The sequence below is a fragment of the Helianthus annuus genome, chromosome 6 (genome assembly GCF_002127325.2).
Source record: "Helianthus annuus cultivar XRQ/B chromosome 6, HanXRQr2.0-SUNRISE, whole genome shotgun sequence".
In the NCBI taxonomy this organism is placed as follows: Eukaryota; Viridiplantae; Streptophyta; class Magnoliopsida; order Asterales; family Asteraceae; genus Helianthus; species Helianthus annuus.
In genome coordinates, this window is record NC_035438.2 from 4653083 (window position 1) to 4677104 (window position 24022).

A 24022-nucleotide genomic window follows, 5' to 3' on the forward strand; every position below is an offset into this window, starting at 1 on the left:
GTCCAGGACTGTGTAAACATGATTATCTGTTGTTATTTAAAACATATAAATAAACAATTTTCATTATTGAATCCATTGGATCCATATAATACACAAGACTATAACATAATATTTAACAAAATAAAAAAAAAATTAAAAACCTAACTATATATACAATTTCTTAAAATAAACTAACAAACTATAAGTAAAAAATCTTAATTTAATTAATTAATTAATGATTTTTCTACTTCAATTTTTATCGATAGACAAGATATAATTTATGTTATTTAAATATCTAGGAATATGGCTTATTTTTAGGAATAGAATAACAATAAGATGATTATGATTATTTTATTTTTTTATTTATTTATTTTTTAGGTGAGAAACATAAATTAAGAATGATTGAGATATTGACATGTGTCCTTAATCAAGTTTCTTTTATTATATGTATAGATTTGTAATTCATCGTGTATCACTCTTATTCCAATTTAACTTGAATCCATTTAATCCCGCCTCCTAGCCCAGTTGGGTATCCCCACTTGGGTTAAGTTGGGCCGGCTTCCTCCTTGGAGGTCGCCGGTTCGACTCCCGGCTGCGGCATACGGGGGGTGGGAGTCCCAATGATGGATCGTTCCTACCGAGGCATGGTGCGGTCTTGGGGGCAACCCGGTTTTACCCAGCTGTTACCCCAGCAAGTCTCTCGTGTGGGGGCAGTATGGTTTCCGGGCGGAAGTCAGCTTGCGCAACGACCGGGGCCCGATCGAACATCGCGTCTGACATGACCCCGGAGACCAATTCGGTCTTATACAGAGAAAGTCTCCTTCCAAAAAAAAATTAAACTAAACTTAACTAAAGTAATTAATTTTAGATTTGACCATTAATTTACTAAGATTATATCATTTAACTCATGTGGTCATAAAATAGAACACACCAAAGTCACATATTATTTAGTAATACCGATGTATTTACGTAGTAATTAATACGAAGTGTAATGTTTACCTAAAATGCACTGATTAACAAGTATGTATGTTTCTAGGAGTATCACCTAATACCATAAATTTTTAGAACTAGTCCAATACCCGAATACCTATTTGAATGTTTCAGATTTTCCCGTAGGATTTGAGTTCGTTTGCCATCCCTACCAACATACCAGGGGAAAATTGGGATATGGGTTCTTGATGGGAGAGAGTGGATGACAATTACTAGAATGCCTCATAAGTGAGAGAATGTGGGGGCAAGAATGGAGGGACGTCCACTACCGGACGAGAACCAACCGGAAACTAACTACATTCTTCGTAACAAACCTGCCGGGAGGTGTGTCAAAGTCGTTGCTTTGGAAGGCATTCATGCCACATGGGAGGGTTAAAGATGCGTACGTTGCAAAGAAACGTGACGTAAGAGGAAAATTTTTCGGTTTTATCCGATATTAAGGTCGGTTTTATCCGATATTAAGGTGAGTTTGACGTGGGGGAGGTTCTAAAGAAGATGAACACGGTGACAATTTACGAAGCCAAGTTGTCTGTATCTATAGCTCGATTCGAAAAGGACCACCAGAAGGGAAACTCTCAGCCGGCTAAAGGGGGGGGGGAGTACAGATCGCAAAACAAGGTTTACAGGAGAATGGAGCCCCAGGTGGCTCCTTACGTTGCACCGGTGTCGGACGAGAGGAAATGGGGTTTGTTAATAATCAGAGAACGTATAAAGATACAGTGGCCGGTTCATCGGGTACTAAGTCAGTAGTTGCAAACGATAACTTACCAATGTACCCGAACCATTGTATGATGAGGTCGGTTCTTGTGGACGTTATGGATATCCAGGCAATGGAAAGGATAAACCCGATGCTGCTTGAAGCAGGTTTTGGTGAATGTCCGGTAAGTTATGTTGGGGGACTAAGGCTACTAATAGTCTTCAAGGAGAAGAGGGTGGCATTGGATTTTATTAGAAGAAAGGATGAGGTCTGGGCCGACTTGTGTTCGTCTGCTGTACTATGGGAAGGACAGGAGATGGGTTTTGAGCGGTTGGTATGGTTAAAAGTCCTAGGGGTTCCGATTCATCTTAGGGATAATTTAATCTATGATCGAATTGGAGAAACCTTCGGGAAAGTCGTTGGAAATTCGAAGTTTACTTGGCAGGATGCTGATAACTCATGCGGGTTAGTAGGGATAGTGTTCAAAGATGCAAGGCGGATCGACAAATATGTTGATGTGGTCTGTCAGGGGAGAACCTACAAAACATGGGTAACTGAAATAGAGAATCATGAGTTCAAAACGTTGTTGCAATGCTTATCTTCGGTGGATACAGGGGATCAGGTTAACTCATCAGAGTCGGTTGCTCAGGAAGATGGAGATAAGGAGGAAGGGGAAATTCGGGATGACGGGGTTGTATCGCCAGAGAGCGCTAACCGGGTAGAAGAGGAAACGTTGGTAGGGATGGAGGGAAACGAAAGGGCGGAACATGATCATTGCGTGCATGGGAACTCCAATAACCTGCATGGGGAAGTGGATGTGGCTGAAGATGGGGAACAATGCCCTAGGATGGAAGTTCACGCGCCTGGGAATAATAATTTGTGGGTGGGTCTGGATAAGAGTGGGTTGGCTTTTAAGGTGGGCTTAAATGATGAAGTAGGCCTAGATGTAAGTTGTAGGTCTCGCAAGAGACCGTGGTGTACCCGTAGTCCAACGGGGCCCAGTAATGTGGACCAGGTAAACACTAAATAGGGGAATCGTGTGGAGATAAGCAAAACAGAGTTGTTGGATTTAAACACACCGGTAATATCACAACCCAACGTCTCCGAAACAAGAATGGATCCACAGGATCAAGACGATGGGGTTCGTGGTCGCACAAGGGGACTTTTTGATGCCGTTAATACCGAAAATCGGTCGGCAGAACAGAACCCTCTAGATGGAGATGTGTCGATACCACAAGGAAACACTATGGAAAAAGAGGCATCGACAACAGTGACAGTAGGGGCAACGGTGGTTTTCAATTGAACGGTTTTCATAACGAGGTTAGTAAGATGGTATTGGGTGAGGGCGAACTACAGGTGAACCAATGAATTTTTTAGCTGTAAATTTAAGGGGGGTCAGGGACTCAAGGAAGGTGGATTGGGTTAGAGGGTTAAAAACGACACATGGGGTTCACTTTCTAGCAATTCAGGAAACTAAGTTGAAGGAGAATGCAAGGTTTCAGTATAATGGATTTTGGGGTCGAACCAGTTTTGGGTATGATGTTAGTGGGGCGAATGGTAGGTCTAGGGGTCTGCTTTCAATGTGGAACCCCGCAGTCTTTTACAAGACGGGTGTGGTAAAGCATAGGCATTTTTTGATAACCAGTGGGTACCTGGTGGCGACGAGCGAAACAGTAAAAGTTGTCAATGTATACGCACAAAACGACTCGATTGCGCGAAGGGGGTTGTAGAGGGATCTACTCCTGGCCAAGAACTCACTGTCGGGTCTTTGGGTGTTCTTGGGGGATTTCAATGATGTGCGGGACCCGATGAAACGGGTAAATTCTGAATTCGTTGCGTTAAATGCCTTTTATTTTAACGAGTTCATCAATAGTGCAGGTCTGACCGAATATCAAATGTGTGGAAGAAAGTACACGTATCATTCTGACGACGGAAAGAAGATGAGTAAGTTGGATCGGTTCTTGGTATGTCATGGTTTCATGAATTCATGGCCTATGGCGTCCTTTGTGGCGCTCTCCAATGTTGTATCAGATCATTGTCCTATCTTGTTGACAACGTGCCCAGTGAATTATGGTCCGATTCCATCTAGGGTTTTCAATTCATGGATGGAAATCCCTGGGTTTTGTGATTATGTGGAATCTCTATGCACCGGGTTTAGTTTTTCGGGGCCAGCAGATATAGGCTTAGCCACGAAGTTAAAATGGGTCAAACAGAAAGCGAAAGATTGGATGCATAATTGTAAGACGGTGGTGGAGGGGGAGTATAAAGATAAGCTGAACAAACTGGAAGAATATGAACAAACTGGAAGAATATGAGGTCACTGCTGAAACAAGAACACTCTCGGATATCGAACTTGCAACTCGGGTCGAGTGTAGAAGTTTTATTCAGGAAGCGGACAGGTTAAAATCGATGGACCTAAGGCAAAACTCTAGGGTCCGATGGGCGGTTGAAGGAGACGAGAATTGTCACACCCCGAATTTCCACGTATCATCGGTGGGCCTGGTGGGGAGTATCGTGACGTAGTCGATGTCATCATGGTCAACAACACAATATATAAAAGCACAGCGGAAGCAAAAGATAAATATATTACATTCCGAATATAAAGTAATGTCAAAGTATTACAACCGAAAGTAAAGGATCCACAGGCGGATCAAATAAAAGAAAACTGTTCAACAGACTTTAGGCATCTAGAACTTGCAAGATTCCTTATTAACGCCCTGAACTTCCAGCCAATTACGTTCAGTACCTGTCACTTAACCTTTTTGGAAAATACGTCAGTTTACACTGGTAAATACAATTAACCGACTCGTTTGAAAAGGTTTAATAAAATTGATTTGGATGCACAAGGCACAACATATCTTTTATAACTTTGGACAATTATATTATAATCTTGTATACAGATTTACATGTTCGTTGTACGTTCGACGCCCGATGTAGAAACCGAGTCAAGATTAACAGACACGCCACAAGTATAGGCCCGCAAGAGAGTGAGATACCGTTTCCCTTATGCACTGTCAGGGGTATGCCTACACCTCGTGCATAAGACGTGGCCATTTTATAATACAATGATGTCAAGGATATCCGGGACATGGTCATTAACCCCTAAAGGCTTTTATTTCAAACAATACAGATTAAAGCGGGTTACCTCAATAATTTAATCATAATACGACTAAACATTCAATACCCGACCAAGCGGTATTATTATAATGCCGTATCCCAAGCCCGTATAGGGAAAATAAGTTAAAAGTATTTACCTGAGCTAGCAATGCAATTTATACTCAGCCGTATATTCTAATCAGCAAGCACAAGTACTTCTACTGGGGCTCTCAATCTGGAACGAAGGTTTTTATTAATCTATTAGATTACTAACGGGTCTTATTTAAGTCCAAACTTAGACCGGTTAGTTTTAAGGAAAGTTTTACGGTTCAAAACGCATGATTAAGCGAAGACCGGAATAGAATGTGATTTAGACCCGACGAGTTAGGAGACTTGTACAATATGGGTAAACTAAACACATTCTGAATTTTGAGATAAAAGCGACAAGGTTTGACCCGTTTCGGCTAATTTATGCAAACTAGTTACATAAACCGAACCGAACGCGTAAATAGCGTAACGGGTAACCGTAAGAGTCCTATACAGGTTTCCTAAGTCAATATGCTCTAAATATGTTGTGATATCCTTAGGATACTTTCCATTATACCCAAAATGAGTTTAACCTCATAATACGCCCCGTAGGGGTATTTTGGTCATTTTTAAAGATGATAAAAGAGGTTAATTGTAGTTCTGAAACTCGGGTCTGAATATATCGGTAAAATAACTTATTTTAACAGGTTACATCAGTTGATGATAAGTCTTATGTGACAAAATGGTTTTAAACCCAAACTATGCGTTTAATACGCGTAAAAAGCCATTTAAGCGATTTCCGAGTTATACCAGAAATCTGAGTTTTCTGATCAGATTATAAAGTTCAAAATACTATATTTATTATATAAAATCAGTAGCAATTGGATTGGTGTCAAAATACTATGTAGAACTCATTTTATACATAAAAAGGGTATAATCGGTATTTACCGAATTAAGGACATAGCCTTAGGTTATGATTAGTTTAAAAATAATTAAAAATATTTAAAAATCTCAAAATATTATATTTCATCAGTGGGTAAAAGGTTTGGTGTCAAAAATTGGGTTTAGATAGGATTTATGCTAGTTGCGCCGTTTAATTACTAAAAGGCGTTATAATTACGCTAATGAGCATAACTCCTAATCTAAACCTCCAACTGATGTGAAATTTTAGGGACAACTTTATAAATCAGTAATAAGGCTTATTGTCCTTTCACTTTTCCAAAATTCTCGTTTTATGATCACAAGGGCATATTGGTCAACATTAGGCCATTAACGGAAACGTGTAAACGAAAGGGGCAAACAACAAACCAAGCCCAGAGGGTTATACCAACACTTAACCTGGTCCTATGGAAGCCTTAAGTAATTTCTAAACCTATCTAATTCGGGTCAGAACTGAAGTCAAAGCAAAAGTCAAAGTTTTGCGACTTTCGGTTCCGAACCGGGTCTAAACAGAAAATTGTCGGATCAAACAAGCTTAGATCAGTTCTTATGCTTATTACCAAGTTATATGAGTGACAAAACAGGTTATACGCTTTCTACATTGCTACTTATGCGTTAAATCGAAAATTAAGCTTCTGTTGACTTTTTATAAACAACTTTGACCCGACATTTGACCTAGTTAGAATGGGAATCAGAGGGTGCCCTTTTAAGGGTTTAAAGCCCACATGATTACCAACTTATAACTACCTTTGATTCGACAAATCACTGGACCAATAGTGATTAATCATTAAGTCAACCGTTAATTACGACGGTTTGACTTCTAAGCTAAAACTAAGCGAAAACTCAAAAAGGAAAGGTCAAGCATACTTACAAAGGTCCTATGCACGATTAGGGAAACTTAGAAGGAGGTCTTGAGCTCCAGAAATGATCAGAAGATGAAGGAATGAATGAGTGATCAAGTCTTGCAACAATGGGGCTATTTATAGTGTTCTTGATCCATTAAGATCATGACAACTAAGGCTATACATGATCCCTGATGATTAACAAGTGTCCCTAAGGCCTTAGGATTAGTTTAGGCAACTCTTGGAAGTGTTTAAGGCCATAAATGTCGTTTACATGGGCTGAACAGGCAACAAAAACGATTTTCTGCATCTGGGCGTGCCAAGCGGCCCGCGTAAGAGTCTCCCTGGGCTTACGCGGCCCCCTTAAGGGTGGTGGTCAGGTTACACAAATGTTTCAGTTTGCACCCTTGGCTCTTGGTTCTTCGAAAGGACAACCACACTTTGTTTCTTGCATTTTGAGCCCTCCATAATTACTTATAAGGGCCTCAAGACCTATATCCACTTTGTTAAGTCCTTGGTCACTTCGTGTTAACCCGAAAAGTCATAACTTTCAACGTTAACGCTTTTAACCCTTATATACGAATTTGATCATAACTTTCTCATATTATAACGAAACTTTATGAAATTTTTATCGTGCATTCTAGTGAGCATAATTTACCGTTATAAAGCTTCGGGTTTGCTAAAAGGTCACTCAGAGGTATAACTTAAACATGTTGACACATTTAACCCATGTAGTTTGTAATCTCTCACTTTCTTCCACATTTAGTTCCATGATTTATTCGTTTGAAGGTATGAGCATCATGTAGGGTTACTGTAAAGTATATTTATCCCTTGTTGACATTTTGAATCCCTTGATTTCACATACTTTCCATGTTTGTCAACTTTAGTCCCTCTAGAGTATTCTTTCGCACGTTCAAGCTTATGACACGTGTCAATACTTTATAGGACGTGAATTTTCGAGGTGTTACAAGAATACAACATATTTTCATGGGGTCGTGAACTCAAACACTAGCAATAATCGGATTAATGTCCTATGGGTGGATGATACGTGGGGTGACGTCTCCTATCCTGGTAAAAGACAACGTGTGTGCGTTTTTTGCCAATAAATTTCAAGAACCTATGGAAGTGAGACCATCTCTCGTGTGTCCAAACATGAAGTGTATTTCAAATTTAGAGGTGGAGGGATTGTCGGTTCGGTTTACCATGGAAGAGATTAAAAACGCGGTATGGGAGTGCGACGGAGATAAGGCCCCGGGACCCGACGGGATTAATTTTTCTTTTCTAAAGAGGTTTTGAGGTGTGTTTCATTCAGATTTTTTAGAATTTTTGAAGAATTCTATGAGCGGGGGAGTATCAACGAGGGTTGTAATTCTTCGTTTCTTGCATTGATTCCTAAGTGCAGCGATCCGGCGAACCTCTCTGACTATAGACCGATCAGTCTAATCGGTTGTATAAATAAAGTGATATCCAAGGTTTTGGTGAACCGATTAAAGACCGTCATACATAAGCTTATCTCGGAAGAACAAACGACCTTTCTAACAGGTAGGAGCATTATGGATGGTCCTCTAATTTTAAATGAAATTATACCGTGGCTGAAGAGGAAGAAGAGGGCCAGGATGTTTTTTAAGGTAGACATCGAAAAAGCATATGATTCACTAAAGTGGAAATTTCTAGACTCGGTTATGGAGCAAATGAAGTTTCCGATTAGGTGGCGAAAATGGATCATGGCTACGGTGACGTGTGCACGGGCTTCGGTGTTGGTAAATGGCTCCCCGACTCAAGAGTTCCCGTGCTTTAGGGGACTTAGACAAGAGGATCCGTTGTCTCCGTTCCTGTTTATCATCACAATGGAAGCTTTGTCGTGTGTTGTCAAACGGGCGTGCGATATTGGACTATTTGACGGTATTAGATGTAAAGCCGATGGGCCGATTCTATCTCACTTTATGTACGCAGACGACGTAATTTTTATTGGGGAGTGGTCCACCCTAAACGCTCAAAATTTGAATAGGATACTACGGTGCTTCTTTTTAGTTTCGGGGCTTAGACCATAGGGTATGGTGGGGCTTGGGTTGGGCATTGGTTGACACGTGGAATAGGGTGGCAGACATGGGTAAACCCACATTGAACACGGTATGACCGGGGCGGGGGTTTAGGGCGTGGGTTTGGTGGGCTTGTGGGCTGACCGGCTGGGCTGACCCGCTGGGCAGACCCAATATGATTTAGTACACAAATTTAATTTTTTTAATATTTTTAAATAAAGAAAATTACAAAAAAAATTCCTAACTTTTATATTTGTTTTTTTATCTCTTCTCTCAACGCCAAGACTATTTCTAACTCGTCACCCTGTAGGTGATCAATCGGCTGGGATGTATAGAAGATGTGGTTGAATGTGGTAAAAAATGGAAGAAAAATGTGAGTTTTATAGTGAAAAAATGGAAGAAAAAATTAATTTTTTTTAATATAGCCGTTGGCCAACGGCTATTTTCTTTTGGCCATTCACAAACCGCCATGTCACCTTGCTCCCCCGCCCCACGCCCGGCTTAAAACCCAAGCCCTAAGGGGCCACGCCCAGTGGCGGAACTAGCCCATTAAAACAGGGGTATCCCAAAAAAAAAATTACCGTGCAATCATACAATAAAAAAACGACAATAAATAAATAAAATAAAATAAATACCTAACTAATTGGGCCACAATTTCAATCATATCATTAACAGTGCCAGAACCAGAAATTTTTAATCGGATGATCTATATATATATATATATATATATATATATATATATATATGTGTGTGTGTGTGTGTGTGTGTGTGTAGTTCACTAGGGGAAAGTTAATTTGAGAAGAAATTTAATGTGAGAAGAAAAAGAAGAAAGGACATAATGGTAACATATTAAATAATTTATAACTCATCCTATTAATTATGTTATCTCTCATTAATAAAACAAAAAAAACATTTTTATCCTACACATTTTCAAAATTTATCCTACATATATCTTACATTTACCAAAATTTACCCTACGCATATCTAAATTATCATACACATTTAGGAATTTATCATACACATACTAAAATTTATCCTACACATGTCGAAAATTGTCCTTCACCCTAAATTAGTTTATCTTGAAATAATATATTTTAAAATGAGTTACAAGTTTAATTAGTTAGCTAATTAATTACAATTAGAAATTTACATACATGCCCTTATTAATAACATTAAATACACATATTAAATGAAGTAAAATGGAGTATTTCTATTGGTTTAAAACTTATTCTTTTTATTCTTACAAAATTTTTCTTCTTTTCTTATTTGAACCCTCCACTAGTTCACTATTTATGTAAGTCTACTATATATATATGTGTGTATAGTTAATTATTTATGTAAGTCTACTAAATAAAATAAAAGAATAAATAAAATAAAAACTAGTTATACTTTTTAAACTAAATTAAGTAAACTCACAACTAAAAATAAATAATAAGTAAAAACGTTAGTAAATAAAAGAGCTATTTAAAGTATTATTAAATTATATATAGTTAATTATTTATGTAAGCCTACTAAATTAAATTAAATAAAATAAAAGTTGGTTGTATTTTGTAAGCTAAATTAATAAATTAATTAAACTAAGAACTAAAAATAAATAATAAGTAATAGCGTTAGTAAATGAAAAATTATTTAAACTATTAATAAATTGACAAGAAATAGGTCATTGAATATAGTAGCATTTCTCTCTTATTAAAGTTGGTTAATTACAAAAATGCCCCTCACTTACTAATATATTTACCATCTTACCAATTATCTTCCTCATCTGACATCACTCGCCCTCTCTGCAACTCCGGCAAAGATAGAATGAAATTTCGATGAACCCAATTTGGGTTGTTTAGGGGTATCCTTGTATTATTTTTGGGTTGGTTAGGGGTATCCTTGTATTATTTTTAGGGTATCCTTGATATAAAACCGAAAAAAATAAATAAAAATATACTACGAATACGCACTTGAGCCGTAGCCCGTGCTACGACTACTAAGCCATTGGGTCCGCCCCTGGCCACGCCCCAACCCAAGCCCACCCGGGGTGGTGCCTTGGGCGTTTTCCCCCAACCCACGCCCCATACCCCACGTCCTTAAGGTGAACTTAGTCAAGAGCTCTATTTATGGAGTGGGCGTAAATGAGGGGGAGGTCCAAGTGTTGGCAAGTATTCTGAGGTGTAAAACTGGCTTATTCCCGTTTAGACATCTGGGACTTCAAATAGGCGCAAACATGAATTTGGTTAAAAACTGGAAACTGTGGTGGATATTTTTAAGAAGCGCCTCTGGGTGTGGAAAGCGAGCACCCTATCGTATGGCGGACGAATTACACTTATTAAGTCGGTACTTAGTTCCTTACCGACTTATTACTTTTCTCTTTATAAGGCGCCTATGCAGGTTGTAAAACAACTAGAGCGTCTTCGTAAGGATTTTTTATGGGGGTCGGATCCGGAGCATGGGAAGATGTCGTGGGTTGCGTGGCAGAAGATTATGGCTCCAATAGACGTGGGAGGAGTGGGTATTGGGTCGTTGAAAGAAGCTAATATCGCCTTACTAGCCAAGTGGTGGTGGAGGTTTAAGGTTGACGGCCCGTGCCTATGGAGAAGCGTAATTTGGAACTTATATAGTAGCTCAAGGCAGTGGTGTGATATTCCGGTTAGACTTTCGGCTCCGGGCATTTGGAAACAAGTGACTGGAATTTCGAAGGATTTGTGGGATATGGAGGTGGACCTACCAGGTTTGTTCAAAGGGATTCTGGGCTCTGGTACGAATATACATTTTTGGAAGGACCGGTGGGCGTTGGAAAAACCCTTGCAGCTTGTTTTTCCTAATTTGTTCAGGTTAGAAAGAGTTAAAAACTCTTTAGTGGCCAATCGAGTGCGCGTGGAGGGAGGGATAATGGTTCTTAGCTTCGAGTGGGTTAGGGAACCGGGGTCTTCGGAGGAGTTGCTGGAACTCGAGGGATTGTTATTGATTATGGGTGACGTGAATCTTGGGTCCGGTATGGATAAATGGGAATGGAAAGCGGATCAATCAGGGGTATACTCAGTTCGGAGTCTGAGGACTGAAATGCAGAACACAATCTATCCGGTGCAGGAAGGTGGTTTTATTTGGCATACATGGGCTTCTTTAAAGGTAAGGTTCCTGTGTTGGAGAGCGTTCTTAATCTGATCCCTACATTGGTAGAATTGCAAAAAAGGAACATAAATACTGTTTCTTTATTGTGTCGTATATGTGGGAAGAATGAAGAGACTACGGACCATTTGTTCTTGTCGTGCGGTCTTGCTCAGGCGGTTTGGGACTCGGTGTCAAGATGGTGTAGAATTTCGCCAGTCTATGCTTTTGAGTCCAAGGATTTGGTAAGAATGCACCATCATTTGAGTGGCTCTTTTAAGTGGAAAAAGGTAATCTTTACCATCGTTCAAACGACTGTTTGGTGTATGTGGAGGTGTCGGAATGAGGTGGTTTTTAATCAGAAGCAAGCTAACGTCGCAAGGTTGGTTGAGGAAATTAGAGCTCTCGGATTTTTGTGGGTGAGGAGCCGTGCGAAACTGCAGGAAATGTCATGGGAGATGTGGTGCAGCTTTAATCTTCCTGTATGAAATTATAAGATGTAATATGGTGAATGTAATGCTGCTGGTATTAACAATTTGTTGGTACGTGTATGAATAAATTTCTTTGTTGGCCTTTCAAAAAAAAAATGCCTCATAAGTTGTGCAAGGTTTTGGGAAATTAGATGACATTTTTTGTAGCAGTGGGGGGTGGTGATTTGGTTATACATACAAAGTTATTGAGGATCAGCTTTGCTTGTATATGATAAGGATCAAAGACAATGCTTTTGGTCTTAGGAGTGCAGTGTATGTTGCATATGAAGTTTCCTCATGAACTCGTTTCTGGTATTGTGGTTCTTGTTGGTTTTGATGATTTGATGATATGAAACACTTGTCATGTTTTTTGGTTGGGACTCGACAAAACATCAAATTGTGAGTCTGGCGGATCCCAAGGACTTAACCCTGTCCCAAGCGTTGGACCTTGTCAAACCACATCATTTAAATGTTATCCTTTTTACCAATATAAGACTAGTCGGTATGGGGGCCGGCTGAGGCCCGGCTAGGACCGGCGCCGATCCCCACACCGCCCCCCTCAAAACGGCCCGGCTAAACCAGCAGCCCACAGCCGATCTCGACGGGCCCATGATTCAAAGAAGTAGCCGTTATAACGGCTAGTTTCAAATAAATAAAAATTATTTTTCCACTTTAAATATATACCACTTTCAACCATTTTTTATACCATTCTCATCCATTTCTTCCCTTTCTTCTCCCATTCTCATCCATTTTTGTAAAAAACACTCCCATTTTTTATACCAATCTTTTATAAAAAATATCTTTTCATCCACATCCACAATGGCATCTAATTCTTGGTGGTCCTCGTCTTCTTCGGACGAAGAGGAGATGTTTTTCGCAAACGCTGTGCGTTCACACCGAAGAGGTTGCGCCTTTGTAAGTACGCTTGCATTTTGCTCCATAACATGATTATTGAAGACGAAGGTCGGGCGATTTGTGAGTATGATGAGAATGCATCTTACGGGAATACTGTCCCGGTAGATCCGACGCAACAGGATTTAAACTCGTTCGCGCTAACCAACGACTTCACGCATGTAAACCTTCAACATGATTTGGTAGAACATATATGGAACAACGTAAACGTCGGAGACGAAGACGAAGACGAGTAGTGTAATTTTCTATTTTTAGGAAATGTAATTTTTTTTTCGGAAATGTTTTTATTTTTATTTTTAGGAAATGTAATTTTTTTATGTTATGAAATGAATTTATTTATGTTGTTTTATGTTGTGTGTTTTAATTTTTATAATATGTTTTTTTTATAATTTTTATATTATAATATGTTTTTTAGTATTTGATTCCGATTGTTATTAGAACAAACCCGTGTATTCACACGGGTGCACACCTAGTTTTTATTAAGTTAATAAAAAAACTTAGGAAATTATAAAATATTAAGATGGGGTAGCCCCATCCTCCACCCCTCTCAAAAGTGAAGGAGGCCCATCCCCCATGAGCCGGTAATGTGGCGCCTACGTAACGACCCATCCTCATGGGAATGGGCCTCACCATACCCTCTGGTCTAAAGTCATTCACCATAGTCCATATAATTAATGCATTGTCATATCATTTAAACATTAAAACTTTTTCTTGGTCGCCTTTGGGATGTCCAACTCATCCTATGATTTTTAACCTGTTAATTTGTGGTTAAGAGAAATTATCTTTTATAGAGAGAGCGAAGTTTAATCCTTAAGAGATGTAATATTTAGGGAAAAAAGCTTTGCTGTTAAGAAAAACTCTATGATTTTTAACCTGTTAACTTGTTTTATTTTTACCTAGGTATAACAATTCTTCCTTAGAGAAATTATTATTGCATTTTCCGTTCTTGGACCGTTAGATTTAACAACCTATTTGAGTCTTTAGACTATATGATGTGGGCGTGGAAAACTGGCATGGAAGCCAGTCCACGCCGGGCACACCACTTGGAAATGGTGTGGTCAGCGACATGGGGGGGGGTGTGGGTTTTTCCACCGGTGTGGAGGGCTTTTGTTTGGTGATGTGAAGGCTCTTGATTGGTGGATGTAGGTTGAGTTGGTTTTGATTGGTTATGTTTATTTATTTTTTAATAACGCTACTTTCATGCCCTTCCACTCCGTGCCTTTTTTACCACGTCCCTCCACTGACGTGGCTGCCACATGGCGCTTCATGCCACTCCACTCCGTGTGGTCTACCTCCACTCCGTATGGTCTTAGGTGGGCATGGGAATATGGCATGGAGGCCAGTCCACGCCCACCAAACCACCCCGTGCCTGGCGTTTTCTACGATGTTGTGTGTGGGTGGGGGATTCTTCACCGCGTGGGGGCGGTGATGCGACACGAGTTGGTTGGTGGTTTGTGGTAGGATGTCTGTGATTAGTTAGTTTTTTTTGGAAAAATTACACTTTTCGTCCTTTATGTTTGTACCCAGTTGCAATGGATGACCTTTACCTTTAATATTTACAGCCACAGTCCTTTTTTTTGAAAACCTGTTACATCTTTCGTCCTTTACCCCAAACCCAGTTAAAAAGTTTGGTTAAGTTACATCACGTGCACAGCACGTGAGGGCATTTATGTCCATTCATAACAACCAGCTACCTACCATTTAAAAGCCCCAATATCTCCCCCAAATCCCTGATTAGGGTTTCTTCCCCATTGTTTTAGCCCCCATACCTGCAACTCTCTCTAAGGCGGCTGGCCCAAAATTAGGGTTTGGATCTTAAATCATCTGCCCATAAACGAAGATGGTGTTATGAGATTGTGGAAGAGAAGCTGTTATCCCCACCTCTTGGACAGATAGGAACCCAGGTCGCCGTTTTTATGGGTGTCCTGATCAAGGATCGTCATGTCGATTCATAGGATGGGTAGATCCGTCCAATTGCCATTCATGTGTGAACATCATCCCAGGTCTGCTACGAAACAGAAACATGTTAGAGGAGAAGGTGAAAGAACTTAAATCTGAGACAATGAAGCTGAAAAAGATTTTGATTTTGAGTTGGGTTTGCTTCATCGTGTATTTGTTCATGTAATGCAAAGCAGTCTAGATGTAATGTGGTAGTCTTGATGTAATGCAGTTTAATGCAAGTAGTTTTTGTATGCAATGTGATATGTAAGTAGTTTTGATGTAATGCAGTACCTTTTGATGTAATGCAGTACCTTCGGCAAATGATATTGTCTTTCTTGTTGTTGCAAAACGGAATTTTGACCCATAACCTGTTTTGACAGTCTCCATATTGACCCAAAACCTGTTTGGACATAACCTGTTTGGTAAGCAGCACATAATTGACCTGTTTCGACAGTCTCTATTTTGACCCATAACCTGTTTGGACATAACATGTTTGGCAAATAGCACATAACCTGTTTGGACACTTTAAATGGCTGCAAATTGCAAACAAACAAGACAAATGACCCATTCAACTGCTGTAGACATCAAACACAATGCAACTGCTGTTTTGACCCATTCAAGTGTTGTAGACAACAAACACAATGCAAATTGCAAACAAAAACTGCCACATTGGCATAGATATCCCATAAAGTACTAAGTTATAAAAGACATGTTTTGAACATGTTCCAAACATCTAGAGTTAATACATATCCCATAAAGTACTAAGTTAGACCTTAACAAACCAAAAGTCAAAGACCATAACAAACCAAAAGTAAAAAGTTAAACCCCTGCCAACAGATCTAGTCCTTCCTTTTTTCACCTTGCCCCTTGCAAGTCCTTTGATTGTGTCCGGTGTTCCCACATTTTCCACATACACCCTTCATATTCTTCTTTGATAACCTGCCCTTCTTCTTGCTTGAGCCTTCATCCTCCATCTCCACGGCTGACCTTTTCCTAACCTTCTTTGGCCTACCCACTTGTTTGTGATGTTTTGGTGGTGTTATCTTGATAGGAACTTCACTCTTCGGCCATAGAGCTTTGCCATTTATAGGGTTTATCTTGAAAGCATACACCTCTTTCCACCTGCCTATTGAGAAGACTGGATCAAACCAGCTTTCCAAAGCACCAACTCTTTGACCATTAGTAGCCATGAACCATATTGCAGCCACTGCATGTCTGCAGGGCATGCCTGTCACAATCATGAACAATCAGTCACAAACAGTTAATAATCATAAAAGTTAGTCACAAAGAGTTAATAATATACCTGTGATTTCTCAGCCTCTACAAGCACAAGTCTTTTTGGCCAAGTCCACTACCCTTGTGTGTCCAGGTTTACCACTCACCCCATACAGATCCCCTCCATTCCACTGCACATGATAAAAGGCTGCATCTTTCTTAATTGTCTGAAGTTGTTTTTGTGCCCAAGGTGTAATAAGACCTTCAGTCCTTTCTATAACCCTCAACACTGTCACAATCCTCCTCATTAGGTACTCCCTGATATACTCCAAAGCAGCAATGATAGGCTTGTCCCTCCCTTCCAGTATCTTGCCATTGAAGGTTTCACACATGTTATTGAGTAGGATGTCACTTAATGTCCTACCTGTTCATTGTTTTTTTATCATTAGTCAAGTGTATACCAGTTAAGACCAAGTGAGAAATGGGAACACAATGTACATACCAGAGAAATGGGACCTTGTCCAGTGAAGAGGGGGGATTTTAGACAGCCACAAGTGAGCTTTTTTGTTAAAAGCTTTCAATTCCTCCATGGAAGTTTGAAACTCAGGAATTGTTGTTTCCTGTGCACATTTCCACAATAAATCTTTGTATTGTCTACCTTTAAAGGTCCCTTTCATATTCTCATTCACTTCCTGCACACTCACACCACCCTGCACAGTCACACCTTCCTGCTCATTCACTTCCTGCACACTCACACCTTCCTGCTCATTCACACTCACACCTTCCTGCTCATTCACACTCAAACCTTCCTGCTCATTCACACTCCCACTTTCATGCCCAATGTTATCAACATCTAACTGCAACCTTCTTGTTACAGTTAGTTTTGAAGGCACTATTGCATAAGGGCCAGGCTCATCAATTTCTTCAATTGTAATGCCCTTTTGTGGCTTCATAGGTGATTGAAATAAGTCCTTAATATTGTGTAAACCATGTAAAGTAAACACATTGATAATCTTATGAAATTCTACATGCCTAGACAAGTTCAAAACATCTTGGTCACTACTTAAATCTTCAATACCATTATCTAAATCCTTTTCAGGGTTTTGGAAAAAATAGTATATATGATCAGTAACAGAATAACCCAGCTTATCCATCATATCTGAAATCTCGTGAACAGAAAACATATCAACGTCGATCATGTCAACAAAATTAACCTTACCACCTTCGTATACACGACCAGGAATCTTGGTTAACCTACCACCATGATGTAACCTAATATTGAATAGATGAGGCATACCAACTGCAAATTTCAAATTTTTACTAGTTAGAAACATACACATTACAATAGGTTGTCTTGAATCATTCAAAAAGATGAGAATTTAAGGTTACAACTAAACTTACCATACAACTGAAGAACTTCATCTCCATCCATGGCCTCTCGTATAAACCACGTTGGTGGTACTGGTTCTTGGTTCGTCGTCATGACCGTACAAGCAAGATTTCTTGCTGAAGAAGATGATCGATCAGAGCAGCAGATGAATTTGGGGATGTTATGCCATTTCGAAGACCTAGGGGAGATGATAAGGATTGAACTGATAATGAGGGATTTGGGGGAGATATTGGGGCTTTTAATGGTGGGTAGCTGGGTGTGATGAATGGACATAAATGCCCTCACGTGCTGTGCACGTGATGTAACTTAACCAAACTTTTTAACTGGGTTTGAGGTAAAGGACGAAAGATGTAACAGGTTTTCAAAAAAAAGGACTGTGGCTGTAAATATTAAAGGTAAAGGTCATCCATTGCAACTAGGTACAAACATAAAGGACGAAAAGTGTAATTTTTCCTAGTTTTTTTAAACACTAGGTGGGGCCCTTTCCACGCCCAACACCACCCATGCTTTTTTTTTTTACCACATCCTCTTGATTACATGGCTGCCACATGGCGCTTAACGCCTTCTTTTCATGCCCCTACACACTGAATGGTCTTAGGGTGGAGGGGGCGCCCCATTGAAGTACCCTCGCTTCCTCCAATCCTGCACTGCCACATCATTTCTACCCTAAACTACCACCAAACCACCAAAATACTTGCAACACTCCTCTCGGCTACCCTAGAACTTTATTATATATATTATAAATAAAAAAGAAATTCAACAAATTTAAATAACTAAATTATAATTTTATTAAAAATAAAAATAACACAATTCAAACTTTAAAAATAAACAAAATAAAATAATCTAATTAAAAAATAACTTCATTCATCTATCTCATCCATCAACCACCCATATGTTTCGGCTTTTACGTTGTATAGCAATTTCTCTTAGCTGACCACGAAGATAATCGTGGGGATTAGTAAACATCTCAGAGTCCCAATCAAACATCACTCTTCTTACACTCTCGCGTTGAGCATGCATCAACGCGATAGACTTATCTTGTTTCCTTTTAGCATCCATCAACGATTTGTTTGACGACTCGACAAATGTCTTCTCTTTTCGCTTCGATCGAGTAGGGTCGATTTCTTAGTTCACATCTAAATTCGGCCTACTACGTGTGAAAACATTGTCAGATGAACCCGCATAGTTGTTGCCGGCTACCAATGTCTTTCTTCTCTTCTTGGACCTACCACCGGACTCTTCACCCATCAAAGGGATCTTGCTCCATTTTGCATGTTCTATCCCAAGCCTCAACATGCTTAAAACCACCTTTGCATTTACTCCGGAAATCACTTAGCGCATTACTCATTACATTAATATCATCGTAACCACTCCCTCGTATACAGTCCTATTGGGTGATACCACCCACTCGGGATTTGGTTGTTTTTTTTTTTTGCTTGAACCGACTCGTTTTTGTTTGTCCATGGATGACAATATTTGTGTGTTAATTGATTTGTAATTGTGTGGTGATAAATGATTTGAATAGGTTGGTACTTATAGGTTATTTGTATGTAAACTAAATTTTTTTTAATCCCAAACGGTCATATTTGACAAAAAAAAAAAAAAAGTTTTCAACAACACGTTTCAATACCCACTTTGGCTACCCGCCTAGCCTACCCGAAAGGGTGGCGACAGTATAGCCAAGGCAGGTTCGAATCCTATAGCAAGGTTATCCACATGCCCCCCTCCACCCTTATAAATAATTACCACTTTTAAACTCATTGTTCTTTTAATTCTTTTTCAAGCTTGTAACTAATTTATTTTTTAGCTTCTATAAGAATTGTTACTTGTTTAATTTTGTATTAGTTTTAGTTTTATTTTTATTATTTTATCTAAAAGTTCATCTTAGCCAATCTAATAATCACACTCTTTACTAAAAGTACAACAAGATTCACCATTCAAGTTCAGTCATCAAGTGCACCAAAATGTCAACACAACACACCAAAAACAATCTTCTAACAAGGTAAAAAGTAAAAAAAAAAAAAAAAAAAAAAAAAAAAAAGATTGGACTATCACTATAGTTATGCCAGCCAAACCAACATAAATCCCCACACTTCAATAATATAAAACACAAGTTGGACCCTACAAACATGATGCCATCACATTCCAGTGCATACTCACTGTTACAAGATCAAGAAAGAACACACAAGAAAAAACTAACCAACCCTCTTCCCACTTCCCAGATTCAAATCTAACTAATAAAAAACAAAAACAAAAAATCAAACACAATTCTATTCTAGAGAGAGAAAAGTTGGTGGTGGGTAGAGAGAGAGAGAGAGAGAGAGAGAGAGATAAAAAAGTCAGATGAAAAAGTGGGTTGAAGAAGAGAAGAATCCACCACCCAAAAAGCAGCAAACTTTGGTGAAAAAGATAGCAGCATACCAAAGGGGTGAACAATTCACACCTGTTTTGCCTTACCCTCTTCAGATTACCAACTGTTGTGCGCAAGATAGCAACGGTGGTGCGCAAGATAGTCACTTTATTAACAACCCTGATTTGTACTTGACTGTTGCTTTGCCTCCTCATGTTTCTGCTAGAAAGTTAGCTGCTTCTGTTTGGGAGCTTCATCAGTATAACCTGCCTTTTGCTAACATGCACCAGGGTGGTGGCAGCAGGCGGAGCCACCGGTATCTGCAGCCCAACCACCACCACCACCATCATCTGCTTGAGGATAACCCTGAGCTGGTAAAATAATACTGCTATTGTGTTTATGGATCTGATCATATGCATATTGATTATTTATTTTTTTTTAATTTTAATTTTAATTGGTTTTTGTTGATTTTTTGATCTATTAATGTGGTTTCTCACTGAGAGGCTCGAGAGCTACTCGTTATCGGCTCGGTTAAAAGTTCGAACGAGCCGAGCGTTAACGAGCCCGAGCTCGAGCCTGAAATAGAGCTTGTTTAGTTATCGAGCCCGAGCTCGAGCCTGAAATACAAAGCACGTTTAGTCTCGCGAGCCTAAACGAGCCCAAACAAAAATTTATTTATTTTATATATAATATAATAATAATGATGATAACATTGGCGAGCCGAGCTCGAGCCGAGCTTTGGCTCTTTTAAGCGATACTGAAGCGAGTTCGAGCTGAGTTTTTAGATCGTGTATGAGGTTGTTCTTAAAATAGCTCGAGCTCAGCTCGAGCTTTGGGTTTTACTCGCGAGCCGAGCTTGAGCTCAAATAAGTAGGCTCGAACCGAGCCGAGCTCAAGCTCGAGCTTCAAAAAACATGACGAGCCGATCTCGAGCCCAGTCGTGCTCGGGCTCGGCCCGGCTCGTTTTCACCCCTAGGTTTCTTAATTGTTGATTATGGTGGGTAAGGGTTGCTTTTTATGATAGTTCAAGTGTCTTTTGCTTATTTAAGAGTGTTGTCTAGATCACTTTTGTTCACATTTGAATCATGAAGTTTGCCATTTAGGACATCAATTAAAGTTGAAGCATTTATGATGATTTAACATGTGAGGAAAAGAGGGGAGATTTTTGCAGCATTAATTGTTAAATGAAAATCTCTATTTTCTTGCATATGTGTTGGAAGCCTAAGTTCAAAAACAGATTACAATCTTGGTTTAAAAAAGCACGAGGCGTTTTGGTCCCATAAGGGGAGGCGCTCGGCGCTCATCATGCATGTGAGACGCGCGTCTATACAACCAAATAAGCTTTATTTACAAGCAGAAGCTACATGTCTCTCATATGTTTTGCATATAAACCTCTTTATCAAGTAAACCTTTCATAATTTTTTCACCCCTTAGGTTGTTTTTACATATAAACCTCCTACGGAACCTAGTTTTGATCCAGAACTACATGAGGCACGCCTTTTTTCCCCTGATGCGTTTTCCTCAACGCCTTGCGCCTAAGGCGTGCCTTTTTAAATCAAGATTATACAATACGTAAAATATATATACCAAGAAAAAGAGACATAAATCAAACCAGAACTTGCATCACGAGGAATCAAACAGTAGATTAATAAACATAATTGGCCAAACACGGTTTCCTTAAAACAGATTTTGCGCCTGCTTTTATCATGGTACAACAACCACAACGAAAGTATTACCAGAGATGACCAAACTTATATAATATGCAAATAGTTAGTTACGTGTTCTTGATTATTGTTTAACCAAGGTTATAAAACCTTCACATTCGGCTTCTGTGCAGCACCCAAAATAGAAATAATGTAAATTCAATTTTATGATAATTGTAGGGGAATGCTGGCAGTTTGAGAAGGCATGTTGCAGCATCATTGACGCAACATCACCGCGCAATACAAAGGACCCATAACGCTGTACGAGCAGTGTCACCTTCAAGTTATGGTAGTAGTTCCATGGAGGTACAAATATACCCTTTAATCTTGTTACATTTGTTGATGTGTTGACTTTATATCTTGGTTTGACCTGTTGATTTTTGTTGATAGGTAGCACCTTATAATGCTGCTGTTACGCCTACGAGTTCTGTAGAGTTTAGGGGAGGAAACGGTGAGACGAGTTACACTCTCAAAACATCTACAGAGCTACTCAAAGTTTTGAATAGAATTTGGAGCCTCGAAGAACAACACGCAGCGAATATAACCTTGGTTAAGGCGTTGAAACGTGAGCTAGACCTGGCCCGATCAAAGATCAAAGAACTGGCCCGTGACCGCCAATCTGACCGCCATGAGATGGAACACTTGATGAAGAAAATAAACGAAGACAAACAAGGTCATACTAATGCAACCATTCAGTCTGTGAGAGACGAGCTTGAAGGCGAGAGGAAATTACGAAAACGGTCAGAGACACTTCACCGGAAACTGGCTCAGGAGCTTTACGAGACGAAAACGTCCCTCACGAATGCTTTAAAAGACTTGGAAAAAGAGAAGAAATCAAGGGTACTTTTGGAAGATCTTTGTGACGAGTTCGCCTGGGGGATTAAAAGCTATGAACAAGAATTGCACGCGTTGAAGCATATAAATCCGGATAGAGGTAACGGATCGAACTTTAGATCCACCCGTGATGGAATGATTCTCCATATATCCGAATCTTGGCTCGATCAGCGAATGCAAATGAAACAAGAAACGACACTTACTAAGAAATCTGTAGTGGAACAATTAAGCTCGGAAATCGAGGCTTTTATTGAAGCGAAACGGAAGGGTGCGCAAAAAGCCGGGTCAGGGTCAGTGTCGGTGGTGGGACCCACGGCCCGAAGACGGCATTCTCTCGAGTCCATTCCTACAAATTTGGCTGCTAGTGCCCCACCTAATGATGACGACGATGGTGTTTCTTCGGATGGTGCCGATTCACCTTGTTTTGAGCTAGATAAACCTGATGCGCGTGGCAAGGACGATATCGTAAATACAACAACGAAGGCGATATTAGGTGAAGAACATGGGAAAGCAGAAGAAAATCACACAAAAGTAAAAGAAGATGAGGTTGGTTTAAACTCCAAATACTTGGATAATTTACTAAAAAACCATTTCCTGCTAACCGCAAAGGAATTCGACGATTCTAATAATAAACCGGTTTGGAAAAGTCATCCAAGTCCTGTTCGGAGATGGACCACAACGCTACCGGATGAAGATATTGAATCGTCATCAAAACTTCAAACCGAGTCAAAAGTGCAAACTACATTGAAGTCAAAGCCACATGAAGCAAGAACACGAGGTCATAGATCGGGCTCTCGTGCAAAAAAGTAACAAGATATGGTTCGTTACGTCACATTTGATCTGTTTTATGTGTGCATATGTACATGTTATCATACCATTTCTTTCGGTTTCCAAGTTCCAACACATATATATCTTGTATCGGTTTTACACGGGCTTTTAAAATACCAAATACACATAAAGTTAGTTGTATATATCCATATGATAGTTGCATGAATTTGTCTGGACTCTGCCCAAACAGAGTGACCGAACTTAACGCAAACATGGACAGAACCGATTAACGGGTTGTTGGCTGGTTCTTGGTTTAGATGTCTAGCTATCGGTTTCAGTCTAGGATTTGGACCAATAGAAAAAAACTGCGGACCAACCCCCCGAATAGATTGTTGCTTAGCCCATTATCCATGCAAACCTGTTAATATAGCCCGAACCCCACGAACAATTTTTAGTGACGATTAGTGTTAAAAACTAACAATTTAATACGTGGTGTAAATAGTAAATGTAAAGTCAAATGTAGGGTATCCCACTTGGTGGAGGACCGGAGGCACATGCCTCTTAAGGAGGAGGTCTCATGTACTGAATTAAATAAAATAATCTCATGTGTATTAAATAATTATTAATTAAGAGACGTTTCTTAAATAGGGCCAAATTAGAAACTATTGCATAGAGCACTTGTACCATATTCTTAGAAAGTTGTAATAGACGTCTTACAAAATTTGTGAAGCTGTAAA

At 39.6% G+C, this 24022-nt stretch overlaps 2 protein-coding genes across 2 annotated transcripts; both read left to right on the forward strand.

Annotated features, from left to right (window-relative positions):
* The first annotated feature begins 8123 nt into the window (after positions 1 to 8123).
* LOC110881535 lies at positions 8124 to 12190 on the forward strand. Its single transcript, XM_022129759.1, has 3 exons — positions 8124 to 8528; positions 10986 to 11723; positions 11831 to 12190. Exons 1-3 carry the CDS (start codon positions 8124 to 8126, stop codon positions 12188 to 12190), a joined length of 1503 nt encoding a protein of 500 aa, XP_021985451.1.
* Positions 12191 to 19722: 7532 nt separating this feature from the next.
* Positions 19723 to 23486, forward strand: LOC110884913 (uncharacterized protein At5g41620). Its single transcript, XM_022132618.2, has 3 exons — positions 19723 to 20354; positions 21864 to 21989; positions 22074 to 23486. The coding sequence occupies exons 1-3, from the start codon at positions 19974 to 19976 to the stop codon at positions 23325 to 23327; spliced, it is 1761 nt and encodes a 586-aa protein (XP_021988310.1). The 5' UTR covers positions 19723 to 19973; the 3' UTR covers positions 23328 to 23486.
* Positions 23487 to 24022: the final 536 nt, after the last annotated feature.

Coding starts and splice junctions, on each gene's coding strand:
- LOC110881535 (XM_022129759.1), top strand. CDS start 8,124: ATGGATGGTCCTCTAATTTTAAATGAAATTATACCGTGGCTGAAGAGG. Junction 8,529..10,985: donor ACTTTATGTACGCAGACGAC/GTAATTTTTATT, acceptor GCGCCTATGCAG/GTTGTAAAACAACTAGAGCG. Junction 11,724..11,830: donor ATACATGGGCTTCTTTAAAG/GTAAGGTTCCTG, acceptor ATATGTGGGAAG/AATGAAGAGACTACGGACCA.
- LOC110884913 (XM_022132618.2), top strand. CDS start 19,974: ATGAAAAAGTGGGTTGAAGAAGAGAAGAATCCACCACCCAAAAAGCAG. Junction 20,355..21,863: donor TTGAGGATAACCCTGAGCTG/GTAAAATAATAC, acceptor TGATAATTGTAG/GGGAATGCTGGCAGTTTGAG. Junction 21,990..22,073: donor ATGGTAGTAGTTCCATGGAG/GTACAAATATAC, acceptor TTTTGTTGATAG/GTAGCACCTTATAATGCTGC.